This window comes from Centropristis striata, chromosome 17 (genome assembly GCF_030273125.1).
Source record: "Centropristis striata isolate RG_2023a ecotype Rhode Island chromosome 17, C.striata_1.0, whole genome shotgun sequence".
Lineage (NCBI taxonomy): Eukaryota > Metazoa > Chordata > Actinopteri > Perciformes > Serranidae > Centropristis > Centropristis striata.
This window is the reverse complement of record NC_081533.1, coordinates 26,644,864-26,666,151: the sequence shown is the minus strand read 5'-3', so window position 1 is coordinate 26,666,151 and position 21,288 is coordinate 26,644,864. Positions and strand designations below refer to the sequence as shown.

General features: G+C 41.0%; 1 protein-coding gene across 1 annotated transcript in view; it reads right to left on the bottom strand.

Moving 5' to 3' along the window:
* nrxn2b (neurexin 2b) overlaps positions 1-21,288 on the bottom strand; it is a 948,314-nt gene that overhangs the window by 420,708 nt on the left and 506,318 nt on the right. Inside the window, exons 13-15 of the mRNA XM_059355183.1 lie at positions 13,398-13,517; positions 10,273-10,654; positions 7,981-8,171 (exon numbers count right to left, since the gene is read on the bottom strand). Coding sequence (XP_059211166.1) covers positions 7,981-8,171; positions 10,273-10,654; positions 13,398-13,517 — 693 coding nt within the window. The remainder of the gene's footprint in view (positions 1-7,980; positions 8,172-10,272; positions 10,655-13,397; positions 13,518-21,288) is intronic.

Here is a 21,288-nt window from a genome sequence, read left to right as displayed (position 1 = left end):
TGGTGGGTGTATGGATGGATGTACAAATTGAGTGTTTGGTTGGATGGATGGATGGATGGATGGATGGATGATGGATGGATGGATGGATGGATGGATGGATGATGGATGGGTGGATGGACGGACTGATTTCTTAATTGGTTGATTTTCTGAGTGGTGGAAAGGGAGGCCAGTTATGCATAAGAATCTTTAAATCTGAAGTGTCAACAAATTGTATTTGAAAATAAACATCTGGCAATGACTAAGGTGAAAAGTTTGTGAAACCTAACAAATCACTGTTTTCACTGCAGACATACAGACACTTGCTGTGAGAGTCGGGATTGTAGATGTATATAGCACACTCTGGTGAGCTGCCTTTGACCGAGGCACTTAACCTAAAGCTGCTCCACTCAAGTTGTTTACTGGCTATGGACTCAGCAGGTACTGGTGAGGTTGAATATATGTACCTCTGCACTGTTTTTACTGCAAAGACATTATGTTCCCTCCGAAAATATTTCCATAAATTTGCTTTACATAAAAGCTTCCACTTGCTGCTATTTTCTCTTAGAAATCCATGGTACCTGTATAACAATCACTCTTTATTTTGCAGGGGTACAATTATTGAAATACAGTTTATGCTTTATGCTAATCAGTTTTGTCTCTGGGTCTCTCTTCAATGTATGTGGTGTCATAAAGTAGTTGATGTAAACACAGAAAGTGTTTTAAATCAGGACTGGATAAGCATCTCATTAAGCTTGGTTTATCAGTTACAATATCAACCATAAAGAAGGAGAAATAAATGCTTTGGGGTGATCAAACGGCTAATCTCAATTTCACCGCTGGCAAAAGCAGAGCTCGTTAAAAAGTATGTACCTGTTTGTCTTTTTCTCCTCCTCTGTCTTCCTTGCCAAACCTCTCCTCCATATTGTGTTTCAATTTGTTCTGCTTTAGTTGAAAAATGGAACATATTCAATGCCATCTTTTTACAATTCCACGCAAGTATGCCTCATTAGAAAGCATCTTCAAAAGGAAGGGACAGGCACTGTCTGAATATTGCACGCCAAATTATTCCTCCTCCCTGCATTTCATCAACCTGAAAAACTCTTCATTAGATTTATGCTACTGTTGTTGTTGTTATTCCTCATTTACCATCACTGCATCTAATAATGACATTAATATGTTTGACATTGTCATGTTCTTTGCATAGTAAAGCAGAGTATTCCCCTTAGGGCCATGGATATTTGTGTCTACTTTCTCTTCCACATGACCAACACTGTTCACTTCAACTTGAGCTTTACGAGCAGAATGTGAGATGCAAACCAAACAGCACTACGACTACCAGACAGCCGTTAAAACATGCAGTGTTCTGTTCTGTTTGCTTGCTTGTCTGACTTTGATAATGCATTGCTCCAGTTTTAAGAATTTGCATGTTATGGTTGTGGCCTTGGAGAGATCAATCACTGATTTCCAACATATGAATAAATATTCCCCAAACTACACAACTGAAATTTAAATTGATAATTAGTTCTGCAACATACAGTTTTGGTGTTGCTGTGTTAATAATACAACAATGACTAATAGTGTGAAGTGCTATGCTTTGGTACAGCACTGCCATCAATTGATAAAAGATGTTAGAGGATGCAGCAAAGGACACATATTCTCAAAGGCTTCAGTCAGAGGACACTCACTTATTAACATAAAGTGTCCTTGGTTTGGTGTTATGTGTCGCACTAATGAATTAATGATCAATATATCATTGTTAAATTAATTGTGATACCTTGGCATGATTAGCATAAACAAATGAAGACAACTAGCCTCTGTCCAACCAAAGTGGTATTACCAGTTACTCAAAATTAAGACGTATCATATAAAACCCTATTGCTTTCTGGCACAAAGAGGATGCTGCTAATTGTCCCTGCTACCTTCCCTAGAGGAGGCAGCTTGTCTTCTGGGTGACCGTCTTGTTTATTTTCACTAATTATACTGAAGCCTGGAAACAAACATGGTAATTACTAATGTTAAAATGCTACAAGTAACACCTGGCAAGCATAAAACATGCTGAAAAAAAATTGTATTTGTATTGCACATTAGTTAACAAGTGAAATGTTTCACACCATAGATGTGGAAGAATTAAACCAATGGCCCTTAAGGTTCATGTGGCAAAATATAAAATGGAACTCCTGAAACAGCTAAAGTATCAAATAACAGGCTGTTTGGAACTTTTCTACAGAGATGGAGGGGGGGGGGGGGGGGGGCCTTTGTGAAGGAAAACCCTTCATCACTTTTGAACTTATTCAGTGATAATTAACTAGATTGTTACTGGAGCAAAACAGCATCTGTGGAGGGGTGTTGTTACCCAAAAACAATTTATACTATGTAGGGTCCCAATCGGTGAAACTCTTAGGCAGTCATACGATCCCAAAATAAAAATGAAATCCTGCAGATTTTTTAAACTACTGGGGCTGTATTCAAAGCCAAGACCAACTATTACTCAGGAACTGATAGAACTATTAAGATAAGAGAAAGTTGATCCCAGGGATGTTTCATGAAACTTTGATTGGCTGTTAAGGGTCAGTGAATTCATGATAGAAGTACTGTAGTATGAAACAGTATGTAGAATGTTGCGTCACCGATTTAACACAAAACAAAGACTACATGCACTTTCACAACCCTAGGTTAGTCTGAATCAGAGTGAAATGATACTTTTACTTTCTGCTCTGGTGTTCCAACCAAACACAAAACGAGCTCCTGTTGACGTTCCTTGTCGTAAATAATGTGTTGATCCATTATGTCTGACGTGCTGCGATCAGACACCTGTATTATTAGAGAGGACTAGCCTTGATGCACTTCTTCCACAATCTGCTTCTACCACAACGTTCAATATTACATCATTTTGAGCAATACGTTGATAATTCTGCAATGAGAAATTAGCCATCGCTCAGTGGTAGCCTATAAAGTGAAACTATTTCATCTTTATTCTATGATGGGACCTCACGATTTCATTAGGAGCCCACAATCCACTGCATTTTGGTAAATTTCCTTTAATTGGGTCAGACTACATTCACAGTGCAATCGAACAGAACTAGGGTTCGTTGGGAACGCACCGAGGTCACCCTCTCGTAAGTGGTCGTGGACCGGTTGTTTTGGTCCGCACCAGAGTATGATTGGAGCGTTCACACGCAATCAAACGAACCATAACAAATAACTTATCTGCACCAGGGTTTGATAGAAACTGATTAAATTTTGGATTGTGAAAGCGCCCTAATATAAGCCACTGTCTAGTATGTCTGGCAACTTGTTAACAATTAGCTGGTATCCATATACCGTAACACGCCTGGTAATTATCAGACTACAGTAACCATGGCTGACAGTAAAAGGTGCCAGCGAACACCAAAATGGATGTAAGAACAGCTTTTGCATTTTGCCTATGATTAAGACAACTCTGGTGTTAATGGTATGTTTATGTTGGTTGGTGGAGTGACTTTATTCTTGACCCGCTCTACTATGACCATCGTACATCACGGCTAAGGTGATTCCTTTTTTAAAATCTCTATATCATTAAAGGTTTCTAAAATATTGGATTGCAGGCAGCATTTGACATTTTTAGGACTGCCCTCTTGGCAATTTCTGGCTTTTCGCAATAAAACACAAATGTTCTTAGACCAAAATTAAGCCCTTTATCATAGACTGACACACCGTTTTTTTTTTAAAGAGCTACTCCTTAATCAGCAGGTTAGGAGATACTTGCAGCCTTAAGATGTTTTCTGAATAAGGCCCCAGGGATCAATTCTCATGAAATTGGTTGAAGGGTGTGATAAAGGCAAAGAAGAACCCATTAAATTTTGGAGTGGATCCAAACCACAGGGCGGATTAATTAATTAATTGTCACTTTCATTAATATTGCAAGATCTGTGCAATCATGCGGTGTCATAATATTATTAAAAATGATTTCTCACCCAATTTACATGGCTCACTTGATGACTAGTTTCCTTTGCTCTTTGCTAACAACATATCGTTGCCAGATTATGACTTAAACCTCATGAACATGCCAACAATCGTGAGTACAACAGATGGGACCACCTGAGGAGCACTTGAATACACCATAGGTCTTGGCGGGGGTGTGAGGTCTCTGAGGGCCATTCTAGTTCCGTACGTGACAGGAACAACATGGCAGATGCCAATCAGTTTGGCATGCCTATTCTGAGTTTTAGAAATGCTCTTTTTATTTCTTCTGTGACAATTTTAATAGGAGACGCTCTAGTATTACTGCCCTGTAAGTGACAGAGCGGCCAAAGAAATTTGTTCCGACCGAAGTGAGAACAAATTGACCTGAACAGGCCGTCCTAGTTTAATAATGATGTACTATGCTGGTGAAACATACAGTACATATACGGACCAAGGAACACTCTCTCCCTTCACTCCTGTTTAAGCATAACACTGAATTTTAGTCAGCTAAGGCTGCAGTCAGAGCGCTGTTCATGTGTGTGAAGCTTTCTATTTCCAAATTACCAAACACACACTCCAAGTTCAAAATGGATTGATGGAATTTTAGCCTCGTTTTGCCACGTTTTGCCACATTTTGCCATGTTTTGCCATCTTATTACAAAAGCTTTTCTGGTTAATTTGATAAGGATCATTTTAAACTGCGTTGAACTGTACAATCAATGCTATTTTCTGTCAATACGGCAATAACTTGCTATCACTGTGTTCTTGCAGGCTGTCAACAAGATGACGAAGCAGCGTCCTCTGTATGGTGTAACATGTCTTCTTCTGAGACTGGCATTCACTATACTGAACTAGATCCACTCAATGCTATCCTCGGGGACTGTGTGTGTTGTTCCCTCGCCATACTTTAGCTGACAAAGAGGGATGCCTTGAAGATTTTTTGCCTGTCCAAAAACAAAGAGAAGGAAGACAGAGAGCACAAAACCCATTCTCCCCATTTTCTCTGGGCAATTACACAGATAAAGCTTGGAAAATTGGGTTTTTTTCTTTGAAATGCAGGCAGAAATGGTGTTAAAAACAGAGCAAAGAGATTGTGCGAAATGGCTCATTGTTGCCATTTCTTCTGTGTTTGATTTGCAAACACTTTGTGTGTGACTGCTGAACAGTCAAAAAGGCGTACGTAGCATACTGTGTGCGCAAATATAAGAGGGACGAATCTGACTATCATGTTTAATAGAACATATGTTCATGTATTTGTCAGGAGACTGGCTTCCTTTGCGCATATGTTTGGGTCTGGTGCTTTGCTCTCGTGTTTTACTGCACTACAGAGTTAGGGCTGTGTATGATATGTTGGCAGGGGAATGGTCACAGCACTACAGAGCAGGGTCTGAATGCCCAATTAGATGAGGGAATTGAGGATAGAGACATCTTCACCCTACTGAAGTCCTCTGAAGTAAGATTTACAACTATTATTTGTCCCAGCATCCCCTGCAGGAGAGAGTTGTTCACATAAAGAAGAGGACCCCTGAAAATGAATAAGTTTCTAAACAGTGGCTCACAGATAACGCCGCAGATGGAGGGCTACTCCCCAGCCATGTATACTGTGTTGATTGGGCGCTGAAAAGCTAAAACGGCTGCCTGCTGTTTCATTTGGGAGACAAATCACTCAATGGATGTCTGTACGATAGAATATGCAAATGGAACCATTGTCGCTGCATGGCTCCGTGGCGGACAGCTGAGGGATCTTGTTGGCGCACGCTTGGTTGGCGATGTTTTATAATACAGAGGTACAATTTTCGATTAATCACCAAAGCCGGGTGAGGGAACGCCAGTTGTTTTGCTTGGAGTACACTGCTTGTCCCAATAATGGGAAAACAGATTATGTTTACATTGTGTAAACTATAATGACAGCTGAGGGTGTGTATCCATTCTGCGTGGAGGTGTTGTTATGAAGCACTTCTGCTTGATTAGAAAGGACACATTGCAGCATGTTTGCATATGGTAGGAGTATTTGAAGACGGAGATGGGATAATGGTCCTGGTTAAGATGCAAAAAAAACAGCTCACTCCCTTAAAAACTGACTGAAATTGATTGTTTGAGAGTTGACTGGCAGCAGACTTTGCCACGGCTTAGACAGAAGCAATCGATCAAAAAGAAAACCCTCCTAATTGGAAATCAATGACTACATTTACTGTAAGAGATCCCCACAGTAGATACGTGCATGGATGCACAGGAGAATAGTTTTATCTATAAATCACACTGATTTATAAGTAATGCACTGAGGCTCAAAAAAAATCAAAAGCAATCATTCATTACATCTAGCAATTACAGATTCCTCAAATAATGCAATGATTACATTCCTCCTCCAAAGCATATGTGACAATGACATAATATTTTGCATCTCACTTTAAAATTTAGTGAGACCAAGCTGCTAATTACATGTGCTAAAACCACTGTATCTAATTTTACATTCTGTGTGTCTCCGGCTTATGAAAGCTCGTTCTGTGTTTGGTACCCTTGTCTGTAACCCAGACTGAGGACACTGGCATAGTGCCATTTCTCTATAAACCTCCTCCGTCCTACGATTATCCTTTATAATTGCCTTATGCATACCCAAAAGGACAAACCCCCAAAAAAGTATTTCAATAAATCATGTCTACCCAAAAAAAAGAAGAAGCTCGGGGCCCCTTTTGATCTTTTGACTCGTCGCATCCTTCAGTGGCCCCCGGGGGTTCACCCTGACTTCTGATGTGTCTTACACAACAACCCGCAGTAGCCTCAAGAGCACTGCAAACTCCGGGGCATGTCACAGACAAAAATCAAAGTGAATCATCCAGAGCTAATCTTAATATCACCACAGACAGACAGACAGTTGAAAGAGTTCGGCGTTCGGTGTTGACGACACGACCATTGCTCCACGTTGTCCACCATCAATTCCTTGGGTCTTTCTTCCAAGTGTTTCTTTCTCTTTGACTTTCTGCTTTTATTCTCCTGCTGTCAGTCTTCTGCTCCACAGGCAGCCGCTCTCAAGCATCTAAATAACACATCTGAAAACCTGACTTCTGAGGTCTAAAGCGTACAATTACCTGAGCTTCCAGTCCCAGTCTCCCAGCAGACCAAAGATACGTATTCACATTTAAGTGCCTTGTAACAATGGCTATTATTTCAAGATGATTCACGAGGGCAGGGTATTTTAAAGTCCAAGAAGTAAAGGTGTCTCCATCAAAACATAGTCATCATATTGCGGCGAAAAGTCAAGTGCACCCGATGTGGCAGTGGAAGAAAGCGAAAACAAAAAAAGAGCAAAAGGAGGATATAGTGATAAGCTGTTATTGTTTCTAGTGTGATTTTTTTACTTCACCTTGGTCTGGAATGTTGGATTTAGGTCATACTGGGACACCAATTGGTAAAGGATATTGCTCTTATAATGCCCTGTTCCTGTAAAAACAACCATCTGCTGAAAGGTGAAGGGGATAGGCTAGCACAGATGCTGCCAGGCTTTCCTTAAGTTTTTATTTCACCCCCTGTCCACTCTTGTTTGGCAAGCACATTTTACACTTGGCAGCGTCATTTCGTTTTCTCTGTTTATCCCGAGAACCTTGCACTGAAATGTCCAACATTTCTGGAAAAACAAACCAAAACAGAAAGAGCAGTGCACATGTTCAAGCGAGCGCATGCAAATTCTTGTAAGCCGGGGATTTTCTGAGTCATTTTTTATGATAGGAAAATGAACACCTAACAAAAAAAAGGTAGAATTGTGCTATGGGTATTTACAGCAAAGATAATTATACTCTTTTGTAATGATAATTGTGTTTTCGTCAAGTTTTCACAGGAAGTGAGAATTCCTCAGTTATTAAAAAAAAAACACTGATAGACAATGGACCCATTTGAATGGCCATCCAGAAAGCGAGTCTAATTTAGATGGATTTGAGCTGGCATTTGTTCATGGCCACCTTCCAACAACACTTAAGGGACAGACCAAGGATGACACAGGAATAGTTATTTCCTGTCAGTGGTAATGTTTCCAGGAAGAATGTATCACTCAGAGCCTGCTCTTACCTTTGAGGTCCAGGTTGCGTGCTCCATTGGAGTGCTGCGTTACGGTGCGTGAGTCGATCTTGAGCGTATGTACGTTGTTGGCGTCCCGGGACACCACCACGTTGTGCCACTGGTTGTCATTGAGCGGCTTGTCTGAGTTGCCCTTCATCAGCGACGGCCCGTTGCCGAGATCAAAGACGTAGTGGACGTATCTGTCAAGAAAGAGATCAGTGAGTGTGTTTGTGTTGCCATTATTAGAAATCTAATTCCTGGAAATAGGGACAATCAACAATCATAGTTAGAATGTGTTTTTTCTCATTACAACATGTTTTCTTTTATCGACAGACGCTGATGATAGATCACAGTCTCCAATTACCAAGATGAAGTGTCTCTAATGTCTCCATCCTGTCTATCTAGGAATATATTTTCCAAGTAAATAACATAACCAGTTACGTGGCAGCACGAGGCTTGGGATTTATCTTTTTGTTTACTCACTGGTTTGACATGTAAATATAGAAACCTGTTTTCGTCTAAAAGCCCCAGTTCGCCCAAAGGCAGACGACATGGCACAGTTTCCCCCTTCACACAAATATGGCTGTCTTTTGTGTTTTGGGTTAAGGCTATTGTGGCTGTCTCATTCAAGGTATGTGGGTTTTTTTCTACCTCGATTCCCATTCCTTTATGTAGCCTCTTGTCTTTGTGTGGCAGAGGCGGCTCAGGCTTTTGTGTTGTAACAGTGCTGACTATAGGAGCACAAGAGGAAGAGAGATACGCAAGGAAAAGCCTCTTTCTGATACTCTAATTATGAACAGCTTTTTGGGTGATACAATTCACAGTTCTAACCAGTTTATTTCTGGTTTGGGCGAGCTTCTATCCTCTAAAAAATACTTTGCCGGTACGAGAAATGCATTGAATTCACAGTTATCAGTTAATGGATTGTAAAATAAACACCCAAGAGACATGTTTTCAAGACACGTGAATGTTTCTACACTTTTCCCAGTTATAGGTGCGGCTTTCAGCAGAGCTTTTAAGACGACTCATTATTATTACATGCATTAAAGTCACTTTCATCCAGCCAACCCTGATTCATGTAGAAAAAAAGCTGCATTTTAATGTGTGGTATGCATTTAAAAAGAAAAATAGTTCAGGATCTTTTTCTTGATTTGCGTGGACGATTCAACCGAGCCATCACTGTATTTTACACAGTGTGAAACTGGGTTGGATTGAGAAGGAAATGGGCTGGATCGCTTCACAAAGTGACTTTAGGCATAAACAGAACTTTAATGTTTTTTTTGTCAATGGCAGATTACAGAAAAAGTAAAAGCCAAACTGAGAAATGACTCTAAGGTCCACTGTGTAGGGTTTATATGGTTTACTCTTGGCAGATTGCTGACAGGAATTAAATTTAATAATCCTAATAATGTTTGCATTACTGTTTAATCACCTGAAGCTAAAAAAACTCTAAAGCTTTGAAAACAGGAAATTGGTTTGCTTGTACTGCTGTGTTTCTATAGTAGTCCAGAATGAACAAACTAAACACTTACCGTGTTTCCATCAACAAATTTCGATGCACATTTTGAAGATTTGCATGAGAAAAGCTTGATGGGAAAAACCAAAATTAAAAAAAATTGTCTTTTTGAAAAATAGTTGTGACACTTTTTGCGAAATTAGTTCTGACATATTCAACATTTGACTCACATGAATACTCAGCGGTTTCCTCTGACATGAAAGAACAATTATAAGTTGCCAAATTGAATATAATTCCTGAAAACTTTCTCGTCATTTTCTCTCATGGGCGGCCAAACTTGTCTGAAAAATAGCAAGCTATGTTTATTATTTTCTTTCTCTTGCTCAATCTCTTCTTCTTCTACTGTTTTCTGATGGATTAGCCAACAGCATTACATTACACTGCCATCTTCTGACCAAACCATGTTTATGCAGCTTTGTTTATTTGCTCTAAACCAGTTGATGGTAACATCACAAACTTGCATTTTCTTTAATGCAACATTTCAAAATTTCACTTCAAAATTCGATTTGCCTTCGATGGAAACACGGCTACCGGCTCCAAAAAGGGGGTACACAATTGGTTGCAATGTGCCACCTCACCGCTAGATACCACAAAATCTTACTAACTGCACCTCGTGAGTCATCACGAAAGTGAAACACAAAAGTAATTGGAGAAAACCAGCATTTGTTTTGTGAAAGTAGACAAAAGGGTTCTGGGGGTAAAATCATAAAATGCTACGCTAATGCTAATGTTAGCGTCTTTAGCCTTTATTGTTAATCAATTAAGTGAAATCACACGTGACTCACCCTTTCACCAGTTCCACGACAATGAAGTCACTCCCGTCTCCAGAATTGAAGAGCATCAGGCCGTCGGGCGTGGTGGTTTTAAACTGAAAGAAGAGGTGCATGGAGGCGTAAGCTTGCAAAGTGGCTAACGCTAAGTAGCTGCCTTTCGTTCGAAACGTCACCGGATCTGCAATGATGTGGCGCATGCCGAAGCGGGCGTTCAGTTCGCAGTAGGAGATGTCCCCGTTTTTGCACTGGTCTAGATAGGGCACCCCGTTGAAGCTGAGGCCCTGGAGATGGCCGATGAAGTTCGAGGGCACCACGGATATCATGCGCCGCTCGGTCATGATGCCGGTTTCAATGTTGTGGAACTCAAGACGTGTGTGGGCACCAGTCATCTGGCCTGAAGTGGTGGAGAAAAAACAGCACACACTCACTGCAATGTTCTCCTTTTGACAGCATCCTGAGAAAATGTTAAGGATTATGTCACATTTTAACACTGAAAGGATTATTCTATGCAAAAACACGTTTTAACGCACCATATGTTCTTCTACAGATTCATACTTCCTGTGAAAAATTGCACGCCAAGCTTAATATAGTCATGGAAATATTAAAATGTATTCATATTACATTTAACTATAGAGCAATGCATTGCAACTTTAATTTACTGAATCTGTTATAGTAATTTAGTCATAAGCACATATTGTATTGTTTTGGCATATCTTTATTATGCTTATTAGATCCTAAATTGATTTTAGTTGCTTGCCAAAACAGTGTGTGGCATACATGGTTTTATTGTATAGGTTCACAAAGGTTGAGCCTATTTGTCTAACCTGCTGTGAAGGAAATTATCCAAGCATAATATTGCGGAAAATCTCCTGTTACTGTTCTACATGCCACAATTTATATTGTGTTTACTGGGAGATGTGGAGTAATGAGCTTGGCAAGCTGCCGATTAAAATGCCTTTCCTGCTGAAGCCTGGCCAACCCTGTGAGGACTCCCTGGCTGCTTCATCTGTTTTTTTCTTTCCCGTGAACCAGTTTGTGAACCAGTCAGAACTTCACAGGGTCAGTCTTTGCTTCTAGCCTCAGCGTGCCCACTCTCTTTCCTTCATCTAGCGCACACCTCTTTCTCACCTCTTCCCTCATCCTTTGCCTTGCCGTCCTTTCGCCTGAGGCCACAATACTGTGAGTGCCCGTGACTCCACCTCGTCTCTTGACCTTTCATCCTTCTCTTGCTATTTTCTTAGAAGTTGGCAGAACCTGTACCTACATACTTTGTAAACAGCTGCTCACTCACAGTCAGTATACGCTTGAAAAACATCTTCCACTTTAATTTCTGTTTGGTGCCAAGTCTAAATGAATACATATGTATCCATAATCCTTTCAGCTCTTTTTTCTAAACATATGGGTTTACTGGAGATGCACGTTACTTGTTCACAATTCACAGTTTCTAAGATGAGACATGCTAAGTCAAGCTGGGTAAGATATATATATATATAGAGAGAGAGAGAGTATATACTGAAAGCCTGGATTAATCTGGTTGGTCACATTGCACTGCTATTATTTTGAACACTACTGTATACAATTCATTTCCTAATATTTTGCAGGTGCAATCTAGAATCAGTGCACATCATAATAGTGTGTAGAATATGGTGAATAAAATTTAAGCTAAATATTCCACTTATACTTAAACAGAGGTTGTCGTCAAAAGTTTTGAATTATTAGTAATTGGAACTTTGAGCTTAGATTCTAATGCACTTATTGGCTTTGGACAAAGAAAAGCATCTGCTAAATGACATGTAATGTAATGTAATGTAATATAGACTCAAATAAGCCCTCTGAGACCCACATAGAGCCATTTGTTTTGTTGTTATTTTGGGGGGCTGGCAGAGGATTTTTAGGGGGAGATGGTTGACAATAAATGCCACATAGAAGTGGACACCATATGAAAGTTCAGGACCTGAAGATTAATTTGTAATGCTGCTCAGCACTGTGTGTCAAGTTATTCTTGTCAAAAATGTAAAAGAAACATTGTGATTTGGTGAGGTGTGTCCAAGGGCTCTAGTTTGCAGTTGTAAACTTTCATGAGGCCGTGTGTTATCCAAGAGGTCAGAAAAGGTCTTTTTTTTGTTTACAGCAAGGTCAAGTTTAAAAAAAATGCTCTCACTACAATGAAAAAGCTTATATAGGGGATACAGGAATACGTTCTTAAACCCAGAAGTAAGTTAGCATTTTAGCGCCCTGGGGTCTATTCTCTCAAACTCAATGCAGATTCTGAATGGGTTTTTGGTTCGATGGCTGAAATAAGGTCCGTGGTTAACACAAGCTGAAGAGATGTTCGTGTTTTGTTGTCCGACATAAAATATGTTATATTTTTTACATGTTCTTAAAAAGGCGGTTGCTAACAACTGGCTAAAAATGCATCGCGGTAAAGACGTTTAAGTCATATATAGCATAACGTTTGCTTTTTACTTTCCTCGGCTGCATTCATGCTTCAAACATCATAAAGTCAATATTCATTTATTTTAATTTAACTAAGATTAATACTGCATGCCATAGACTTCATGTATTTTTGTAAACTGCATGGGATTAGCATAAAGTGGCAGGTCTCGGAAACATTAATTCGTACATCTTGAGGTCAGATGTTAATTGGGCGCTTTGAAAATTCCCATGCTAGTTTTTCCCTTGCTTAAATTTTGCCTAACCTGGAGCCTTATTTCACTCACTCCTCGACAAGACATTTCAACATGTTTGGTAGCAATAGACTCCATAGATCCAAACATATGATACAATTATCTTTTCTGTAGCCGTAAATAAGCCCACTACAGCACCCTCACGGGTCTCGGAGGGTTAAGGATTATAATTGCCAATAAATGTTTTTTTATAGCTCTGTAACCACTCTCCCTAAATATCAGTTTAATAATAAGGGAACCAAGAATATGCCACCTCCATGTCTGATTCATTTTCATAATAATAAACCACCTTCCGCTTTCCAATGAGTTGTTTTAATGACAAATGGCAAACCAGTTGACTTTCTGTGGAGTAATACATGTAGATTTGTGACTAAATCTTCACACTCACTATGGTCTCATTTACTGCCTCTCACCCCTAATTAATCCCACCGTGTAGCGAACACAACCAACCTTCCACTGTGACATTATCCACAGACAGCTGCAGGCTCTTGCCTCTTCGCACCACCTTCACCGTGTGCCACTCGTTGTCGTTCAGCTTCTGCCCCGCGAACAGCGTCTCAGGTCCTTTGCCTGTAGTAAAGTGGGGAGGGAAATCAAATCACAAACAGCACACCTGGAATGCTGCACGTGCCTACTCATACACCCATACACACACACACAAAGAGTTCACAAACAGTAGGTGCAAGTGGAGAAAACCTGCATGTTTGCATTTACGCTATAGATACTGGGAATGAAGGAATCAAATATCCGGTCAGACGGACTGTAAAATCGAATGTCTTCTCAAAAGCTGACGGTGTTGCAGCTGGATGTCATCAAAGTCGGTTGGACAAATAAGTCGTAACCAGTTGAGGAGGTAGATTGGAACAACCTGGCCAACGATAACCAACGACAACTGGAGATTGTGCAACAAATGTTACATGAAGTCCTGTTTCACATCTCAGATTGCTGTTGTTTCGTCTTCCCCTCTAACGGTTTGATGCAACGACTTATGGGGTTGCGGAAATGCTTATCAAAACCATATTTACATAAGTGGAACAGGCTATTTATATCCTGCCAATGACAGGCCCTTATTACACCAACATTAGAACAAATTGTCAGCCTGAGAGACTGACAGCGGGGTTGATTTTGATTAAGACAGCAGTCATGAATCCCTCATTCAATGCACCACGCCATGTTGACATGATTCATGGCTGAAGTCAAAGGCTGTGGCTGGTGGGGGTTAATAGTTGTGTCAAAAGTTCCAGCCAAAGGATTAAATAATACATGCGTGGTCGGGGATGTGACAACAAAGAGGAAATCATCCCTCACATGGCTTCAGAAGCTGAAATGAAGGCCTGCCAGTTGTGGGCGTGCTCAATGTCATGGCACCGAGGTGAAGGTAATCAGTGATAAGAGGGTAGAAGGAGGATTCTGTAAACAACAACATAATGAGGGAGACATCCACCTCGTTGGCAGCTGGGCAGACTGAAATAGCAGAATGCCGGAGGAGTCTAGTCACTTCCATTAAGCCACCTTCTGTACTCTCTGCACTTTTAGGCAGCTCTGGAGTCGAGCAAGGGCCATTGTGGCTGGTGAATAAAGAAATGTGACAGCAAAAGACAATGGCTTTCTTACACCATTAGCACTGATGATTTGTTTATTACAGATCTAATATTAGAAATTCCACTCCACTTCTGGGGGCAGTTGCTCTTTTCTGACTGGCTGGGGCACGAGTGCATTCTACCAGCTGCTCGGCTGGATGATATAGTACAGTCTGGCGAAATATGATTGTCCCCTTCCCAGTTGTGAGCGAAATTATGTAGTTTAGATGGAGAAAAAAAATCCCATCAATTGATGGGCCTGCTTGGCAAGAACATACACACGGCCCACTGGAGAATTGTTTTCCCATTTACTCCTGTTACTTTTTTATTAAATTGTTTTTTTCATGGGCTTTTTGTCTCCAGCCACATGAAATTGGATAGAGAGACTTTTGATCACACCATGTGTGAAGTAAATATAAAGGAAAAGGCTGCTATATTGCTGCAAAGAGTGGATAAAAGTTTCCAGCAGAGAAGTTAAAGCTGATACAAAGATAGATAGGAGGATAGAAGAGGAAGACATGAAAATAGATGAACGTAAAGAGGGGTGAGAAGAACCACAGAAGAAGAACAGAAAATTGAAAAACAGAGCAGCAGCAGCAGAGGCTGCTGGCTAAAGTAAGATCTTAAAAGTTAGAGAGTTTAGTACAGCACCAATGAATGTGAAAGGCTACCCTTTAGAATAGGGCCCATGTAATATTTATTTGACTTGGCTGCTACAGGCCGCAGGAGAGCAAGGGCCACTGCTGCCCACATAGCAGGAGCCATTTGGCTATAATACCACTAACAATGGGGGGGCGAAAGATATATAGGCTGCTCTGGTTTTGGGCGAGCCAAGCAACAAAAAAAGCTCTGGGCAGAAGGTGGTAAAAGTGCAGCCAGGGACCTATTAGATTGTAAGGGCAAAGTGCGCCACAGTAACAACAACACTTGAGGTAAAAAACAGCAAAGTTTGGGATGCGAGTCCACTGTCATATGCTTGTCTCGAGGGTGGGTTGAAGAGGTCCAACAGCTTGCTGAGATCACAACTACGGCTCTAAAATTAAAACTTTAACTTACAGAATCTGGCTTAACGCCCAGATTATAACACCGTTGGTGTGGCGCCAGAACAATGGCTGCCTCAAATACCACATATTGATGAGGCACCTGGCTCCATGTGTTGTGTTGCTGACAGTGAAGTGGAGCCCAGGTAACACTGCAAACAAGAAAGCCTGGAGCTAGCGGTCCAGGGTTAAATGAGCCGCTAAGCCTTTAATTCAGCCACTGGCAGAGAGAGCCACTCATTGCTAGAACAACAAAGGGGGGACGCAGGGCTCATTAATAAAAGAGCTGGCGATTATTAAAATGCAATTAATTCTCATCCTGCCACTTGCGCCCTCTCACTTTGTCTTGGTGATCATCAGGGCAAAGGGCTGTGATCACCTAAACAGAAGCTTCCTCTCTCTCTCTTCATCTCTCAGACTAACACTTTATCTTCTTTCTGAAGAGGGAGATTTCTTAACTAGAGTAAAACAAAATAGCCGAGATTGTGGATTCTCTTCATTGACTGTGTCAGCACACCATAAATGAGAGGTGTGATGTTTGCGGCCTGTTGCGTAATTACCAGCAGTCATCCATCATTGGTGGCTGTGTTCTCTCTGTAAACAACCTTGATTAATGCAATCGGATCAATGGAACACGAGCCGTCAGCCAATGGCTGCAGGTTGTTGCCATCAGTCTCTATTCAGGCTGTGCGGTTGCTGTTGCAGCGGCGAGTACTTGAGCACAGTTGTATAATCATTATGTCTAAACCCTAATCAAAACAACTTCAGAGAGTAAAGCTGCTCATCAGTCAAGGATGACAACATTTCTATCATTACAATCAGGAAATGATAGATGATAAATGTTTTCTCCGACTGTAGAAATCTCTGAGACGACCGATTTCTTGGAAGCCTCAGGTGCTTAAAATAAAAGGAAACTCAACAAACTGAATGTGCTGCAAAGTAAAAACACTACAGTGTTTGTTTCTCCTGCACTCTGAATGGAACAAAACCAATGTGCGGTCCAGCTGACGTCCCCCTTGTCACTCACAATCATTCCCAACCGATGCTGGCCCCTGGGGCAAACGCAGCGAGCTTCCCGGACATGATTGTTAAGCTAACGAGCAGCGCCGAAGTCTGATGCTGGCCAGAGGGCTCCAAGCCGGCCAAAGAGAAGCGATCACTGCGAGCCAGCGAGGGGGCCAAAACAACAGCGTCACAGCATGATAGGGCCCACAGGGCAGTCCCTGGTTAAGTTGGCTGCTGGTGCAACATTAGCGGACAACAGAAACAGGCATGAGTCATGCTGTTATACATGGGGGCGAACCATTGTCAGGGTCACTCAAGCATATGCTGCTAGAGTGTGAAGATTGTAGGGGTCAGGGGTGACAGCAGGGTGTGTCAGAAAGTCAACGTTTGCTAGGAGGGATTAAATGTCATGGTGTGTCTGAGCCAATGAGACAGTTTATACCCTGATAAACTCACACTGGTGCTCATACCGAGCTGCCTGGAAAAAAAACAACATGTCGAAATGCAATGGGAGTTAGACACATTTATTTTCATTGCAAAGTCTTGTATCTTAGAACAATGCTGTGCCCTGAATACGCCACTGATTTAACTGAACAGGGGAGCCCCAAATACTATTTTAGTCGAGTTCCATAACAGTAGAAACCCTTCCACAACAGCACCATATTCTCTTTGATGAATCCTCCCATCCTCAAGTATGAGATACAGTAGGGAATACCAGATCAAGCTCCCCTAGAAGAGAGCATAATTATTAACAGCCAGCACTCAGGACTTCTGAGGTCACGAGTTTCTGTGAATCCTCATGCATTCATGCATTCATATTAGAGAAAAAGAAAAGTGGACACTACATCACTGCAGAGTTTCATTCTCGGCTCAGCAGCCCCACTCTGAGGAAAGAGGAAGGATTCTTAGTGTGCGCGAGAGAAAGATCTGGTATCCATCTTCATCCTTTACATTTCCTTTCAGCGAGAAAAGAGAGAAAACTGAGGAGGGGCGAGAGAGAAAGAGATAAAAGAAAATGTAGGGATGAGGGTGGATACCAGATGATTAAAATGGATTTTTCATGCATAACAGCAGAGGAGGAAAGAAATCCAACCAGAGAGACCAAATGCTGACCAGGGGGAATTGTAATGCTTGGCTTCTTTGTGAATTCATACGGAAAAAGGGAGGATAGAAAAAAAGACGTCTCCATTAAATTCCTGCTTAGCAAGACGGGCAGATGTTGTAATCAAAGTGGGAATATGTGCATGTGCAGCATGAGTATGGGACTTATTTATGTTCATGATTAGCATTTCACTACCAGGTGATAGACCTCAGGCAGCCCCCTGTTGTGCACCCATCTGGGAGAGCACATTGTACGTGAACACACTGTACTGTATACTAACACTGACGTATGCACATATAGTAGTGGTGCAGGTGCATACAGCAGAGGATATACACATTGTTCTTCCAAACTCGGATAGCAAGACATCTCCTGCAAGATTGTTATTCTATGTGTTAAATGGCTGCCCTTTAATGTTAATAATAATGTTTACAACGCAATTTGAAAATGCCATGGGAATCAAGATCAGGCCGTCAACAGTGTTGCGTGATGCATGATAATTTTGTTGGAAACAGATGAACTTTTAGTGAGATTTGCATTGACATTAAACGTCTTTGAAAAACCCTTTGAAAAGCAATATAAGGTTACTTAGAAAAAAAAAGAACTGCTTTGGCTTTGTGGATAATTAGGGTTGAGAAATACGATGGGATATATATACCATGGAAAGGAAGAAATGGGTCCACCGGTAGAGATTTGACACAATTGTTTTCACCAAGGCAGCTATTCTTGCCGGACTGGTCTCCCCTCAAAAACACCAATATAGAGTCTTTGCACAGTCAGCAAAATACGACTCATATTTACGCTTTAGACCAGGGGTAGGCAACCTGAGGCTCCAGAGCCACATGTGGCTCTTTAGGTCATTTGCAGTGGCTCCCTGTGGCTGTGAGAACAAAATTATACGAAATGAAAAGGTTATTTCTTTACATTTTTAATGTTCATTTATCACTGGTGTAGGCCCACAGCAATTTGTATTTGTATTTGTATCTAAAAAGTCTAAAAAGTCAACTACACGTTGACGAAAATGTGCAGCATTAAACTCCAAATTTTGCCAACTTCGACTAGTTTTCAGTTGCTGCATTCTGACAAAATCACATCAAGAAATGCTAATTATGACCTATTAATAATGTTGATAGGCTAGTTTAGATTTAGTAGGCTGTTTTATCTTCATTGTATAGCTGAAAATAAAGTATGTGGCTCCATTCTGACATTTTACCTCTTCTTTTGGCCAACAATGGCTCTTTTGTTCTTAGGCTGATGTAAGGCAACCGACCCCTGCTTTAGACTGTCCTATAGACATACAACAGGGTTTGTGTCCTGTCTTACATAACTTCCTTGGATCACGTTTTGAAAATTACGTTTTTTTTTCACGTAAATTACATTTTTTACATAACTTTTGGTAGTCACGTCACCTTCGTAACAATTTCACTTCCTGCATTTACGTACATTTATTTACTGTTTAAACTGTCTTTTATAATGCCTAACCAGGTACTTGTTTTTTTTTTATCCCAAACCTAGGTCAGGGGTTTCGTAGCCTAATTTCTGCAGAAACTGCAACCATTTTTAAAACCGTGAACCATATTTGTATGTAAAAATGATCTGTGCTATTCTTAAAATGCTCTGCTGTTTAATTAACACAGCGTCCCAACTTATTTGGAATCTGTTTTTTATTTTTATATTGTTTGTTTTAACATCACATTAATTTCATGACATCTTATTTTCTACTTTTGTTACTGTGCACCTACTAAGCATGTGTCAGGAAATGAAATAGTTATTTGAAATTAATTGAAAAAGGGTATTTAGTGTCTAAAACAGAAGCATGCATGGAGCAAACGCACTTAATTTCAGACAGTTATTTCTCTACAACTCTCCCAAAATAAACTATAAACAAGATATTAACCATATGGCATCATCACCTGAAAACCATTTCTTCCTCTTAACTACGCTTAAAGCACAAATTTAATCTGATATTTGAACATGATCATCCAAAAGAAAAACCCTGAAGCCAGTGGATACAAAATGTTCTTCCAGTAATCACTAACATAAATCAGTGTTTTTCTTTGATTGCTTTTTAAGTTTTTGAAGATGATGGAAAAAGGGAGTTATTCCACTGAAAAGACGATATCAAACTTGACAACATGTAGGTGGAAGACGCAATAGCAGCTGCAATATATTGGTTTTTGTGATATGCTATCCAGCTAATTAACCATGATGACATTTTTAAAAAGCATAGCTGATGTTAAAAGATTAATTTTATGTAACAAAGTGACTACAGTGTAAGAGTGGTGAGGTGGTACGTGCTTCTTAGGTGTAGTGTAGGTACTACATGGTTTTCTTGCTTCCAACTTTGTGGGAGGTGTGTGTGTGTGTGTGTGTGTGTGTGTGTGTGTGTGTGAGAGAGAGAGAGTGAAAGAGAGAAAGTGTGAGCTTGCTCTTCCGTTCAACCTTGCAGAGGAGAGCAGAACACGCTGTGCACAATAGACACATCTCCCACACACAAACATGCTGCCCTGCTTTCCTGCTGTGCAAACAGACCAGTGCTCCTAATTGGACCATTGGGGGTCTGAGTGTGTGTGTGCGTGTGTGTGTGTGTGTGTGAATGGCAGGTAAAAGAGACACAAGAAGAGGACGGAGAGAGACCCATTTTCAAGAAAAGGTGCTGTTAAAATGTTAATTCAGGTCTTAGGTTATAACATCAGGTGTGGTAAGGGGCTGGAGAACCGGAGTGTAATGGGGACCGGTGGTTTTAACTGACAGAGTGAGGACATTTTGAGAAGTGAGGACATTTTGGCTAGTCTCACTTCTTCAAAGGGCTGATTAAAGGTTTTAGTCTTAGTTTCAAGGGGGCAATTAGTTGTGACAGTTCAGGTTAGGGTATGTCAATGAAGGGTCCTCACAAAGATAGAAGTACAGGAACATGTGTATGTGTGTGTGTGTGTGTGTGTGTGTGTGTGTGTGTGTGTGTGTGTGTGTGTTGGAGAAAGTGAGACGGCCAAAAGATAAAGAGAGAAACGCAGCGTCAGCACGGCAGCTTTCCCAGCCAAGAGACTGGCACGAGAACACCACAGGATAGCTTGATGACACGTGTGTGTGTGTGTGTGTGTGTGTGTGTGGGCAGGTGCTCTAGAGGACGATGTGTATGTGTGTGTTTTTACACCTAAATTGTATATCACGATTGTTAGAAGAGCATATTGAGCTTTGAGGACTTATTCTTTGGATTTACATATTTTTTGATGTTGGTTTCAGTGCGTGAATGTATGCACTGTGTGAGTGTGTGTTGCAGTTTATGTGCCAACCCCCATGCCCCCTCTCTCCTCTGCCATCTGTGCTCCTGGCATGGCTCCTTAGTGTCGGTAATGAAGAGGAACGCCCCCACCCCCCCCACCCCTCACACACACACACACACACACACACACACTTTCTCCAACCCTATCGTCTCCTTGTCTGTCTCTCTCACAATCCTCCTTCAACACATTATCTCTACCTTCAAATGTATGCACTGCAAACACACACACACACACACACAAACACACACACACGCAGACACACACTCAGCTGATCTGTCCCAGGTATCTCAGGTTTTAAAACACCTTCCTGAACTGCATCTCTGAATCCGCTTG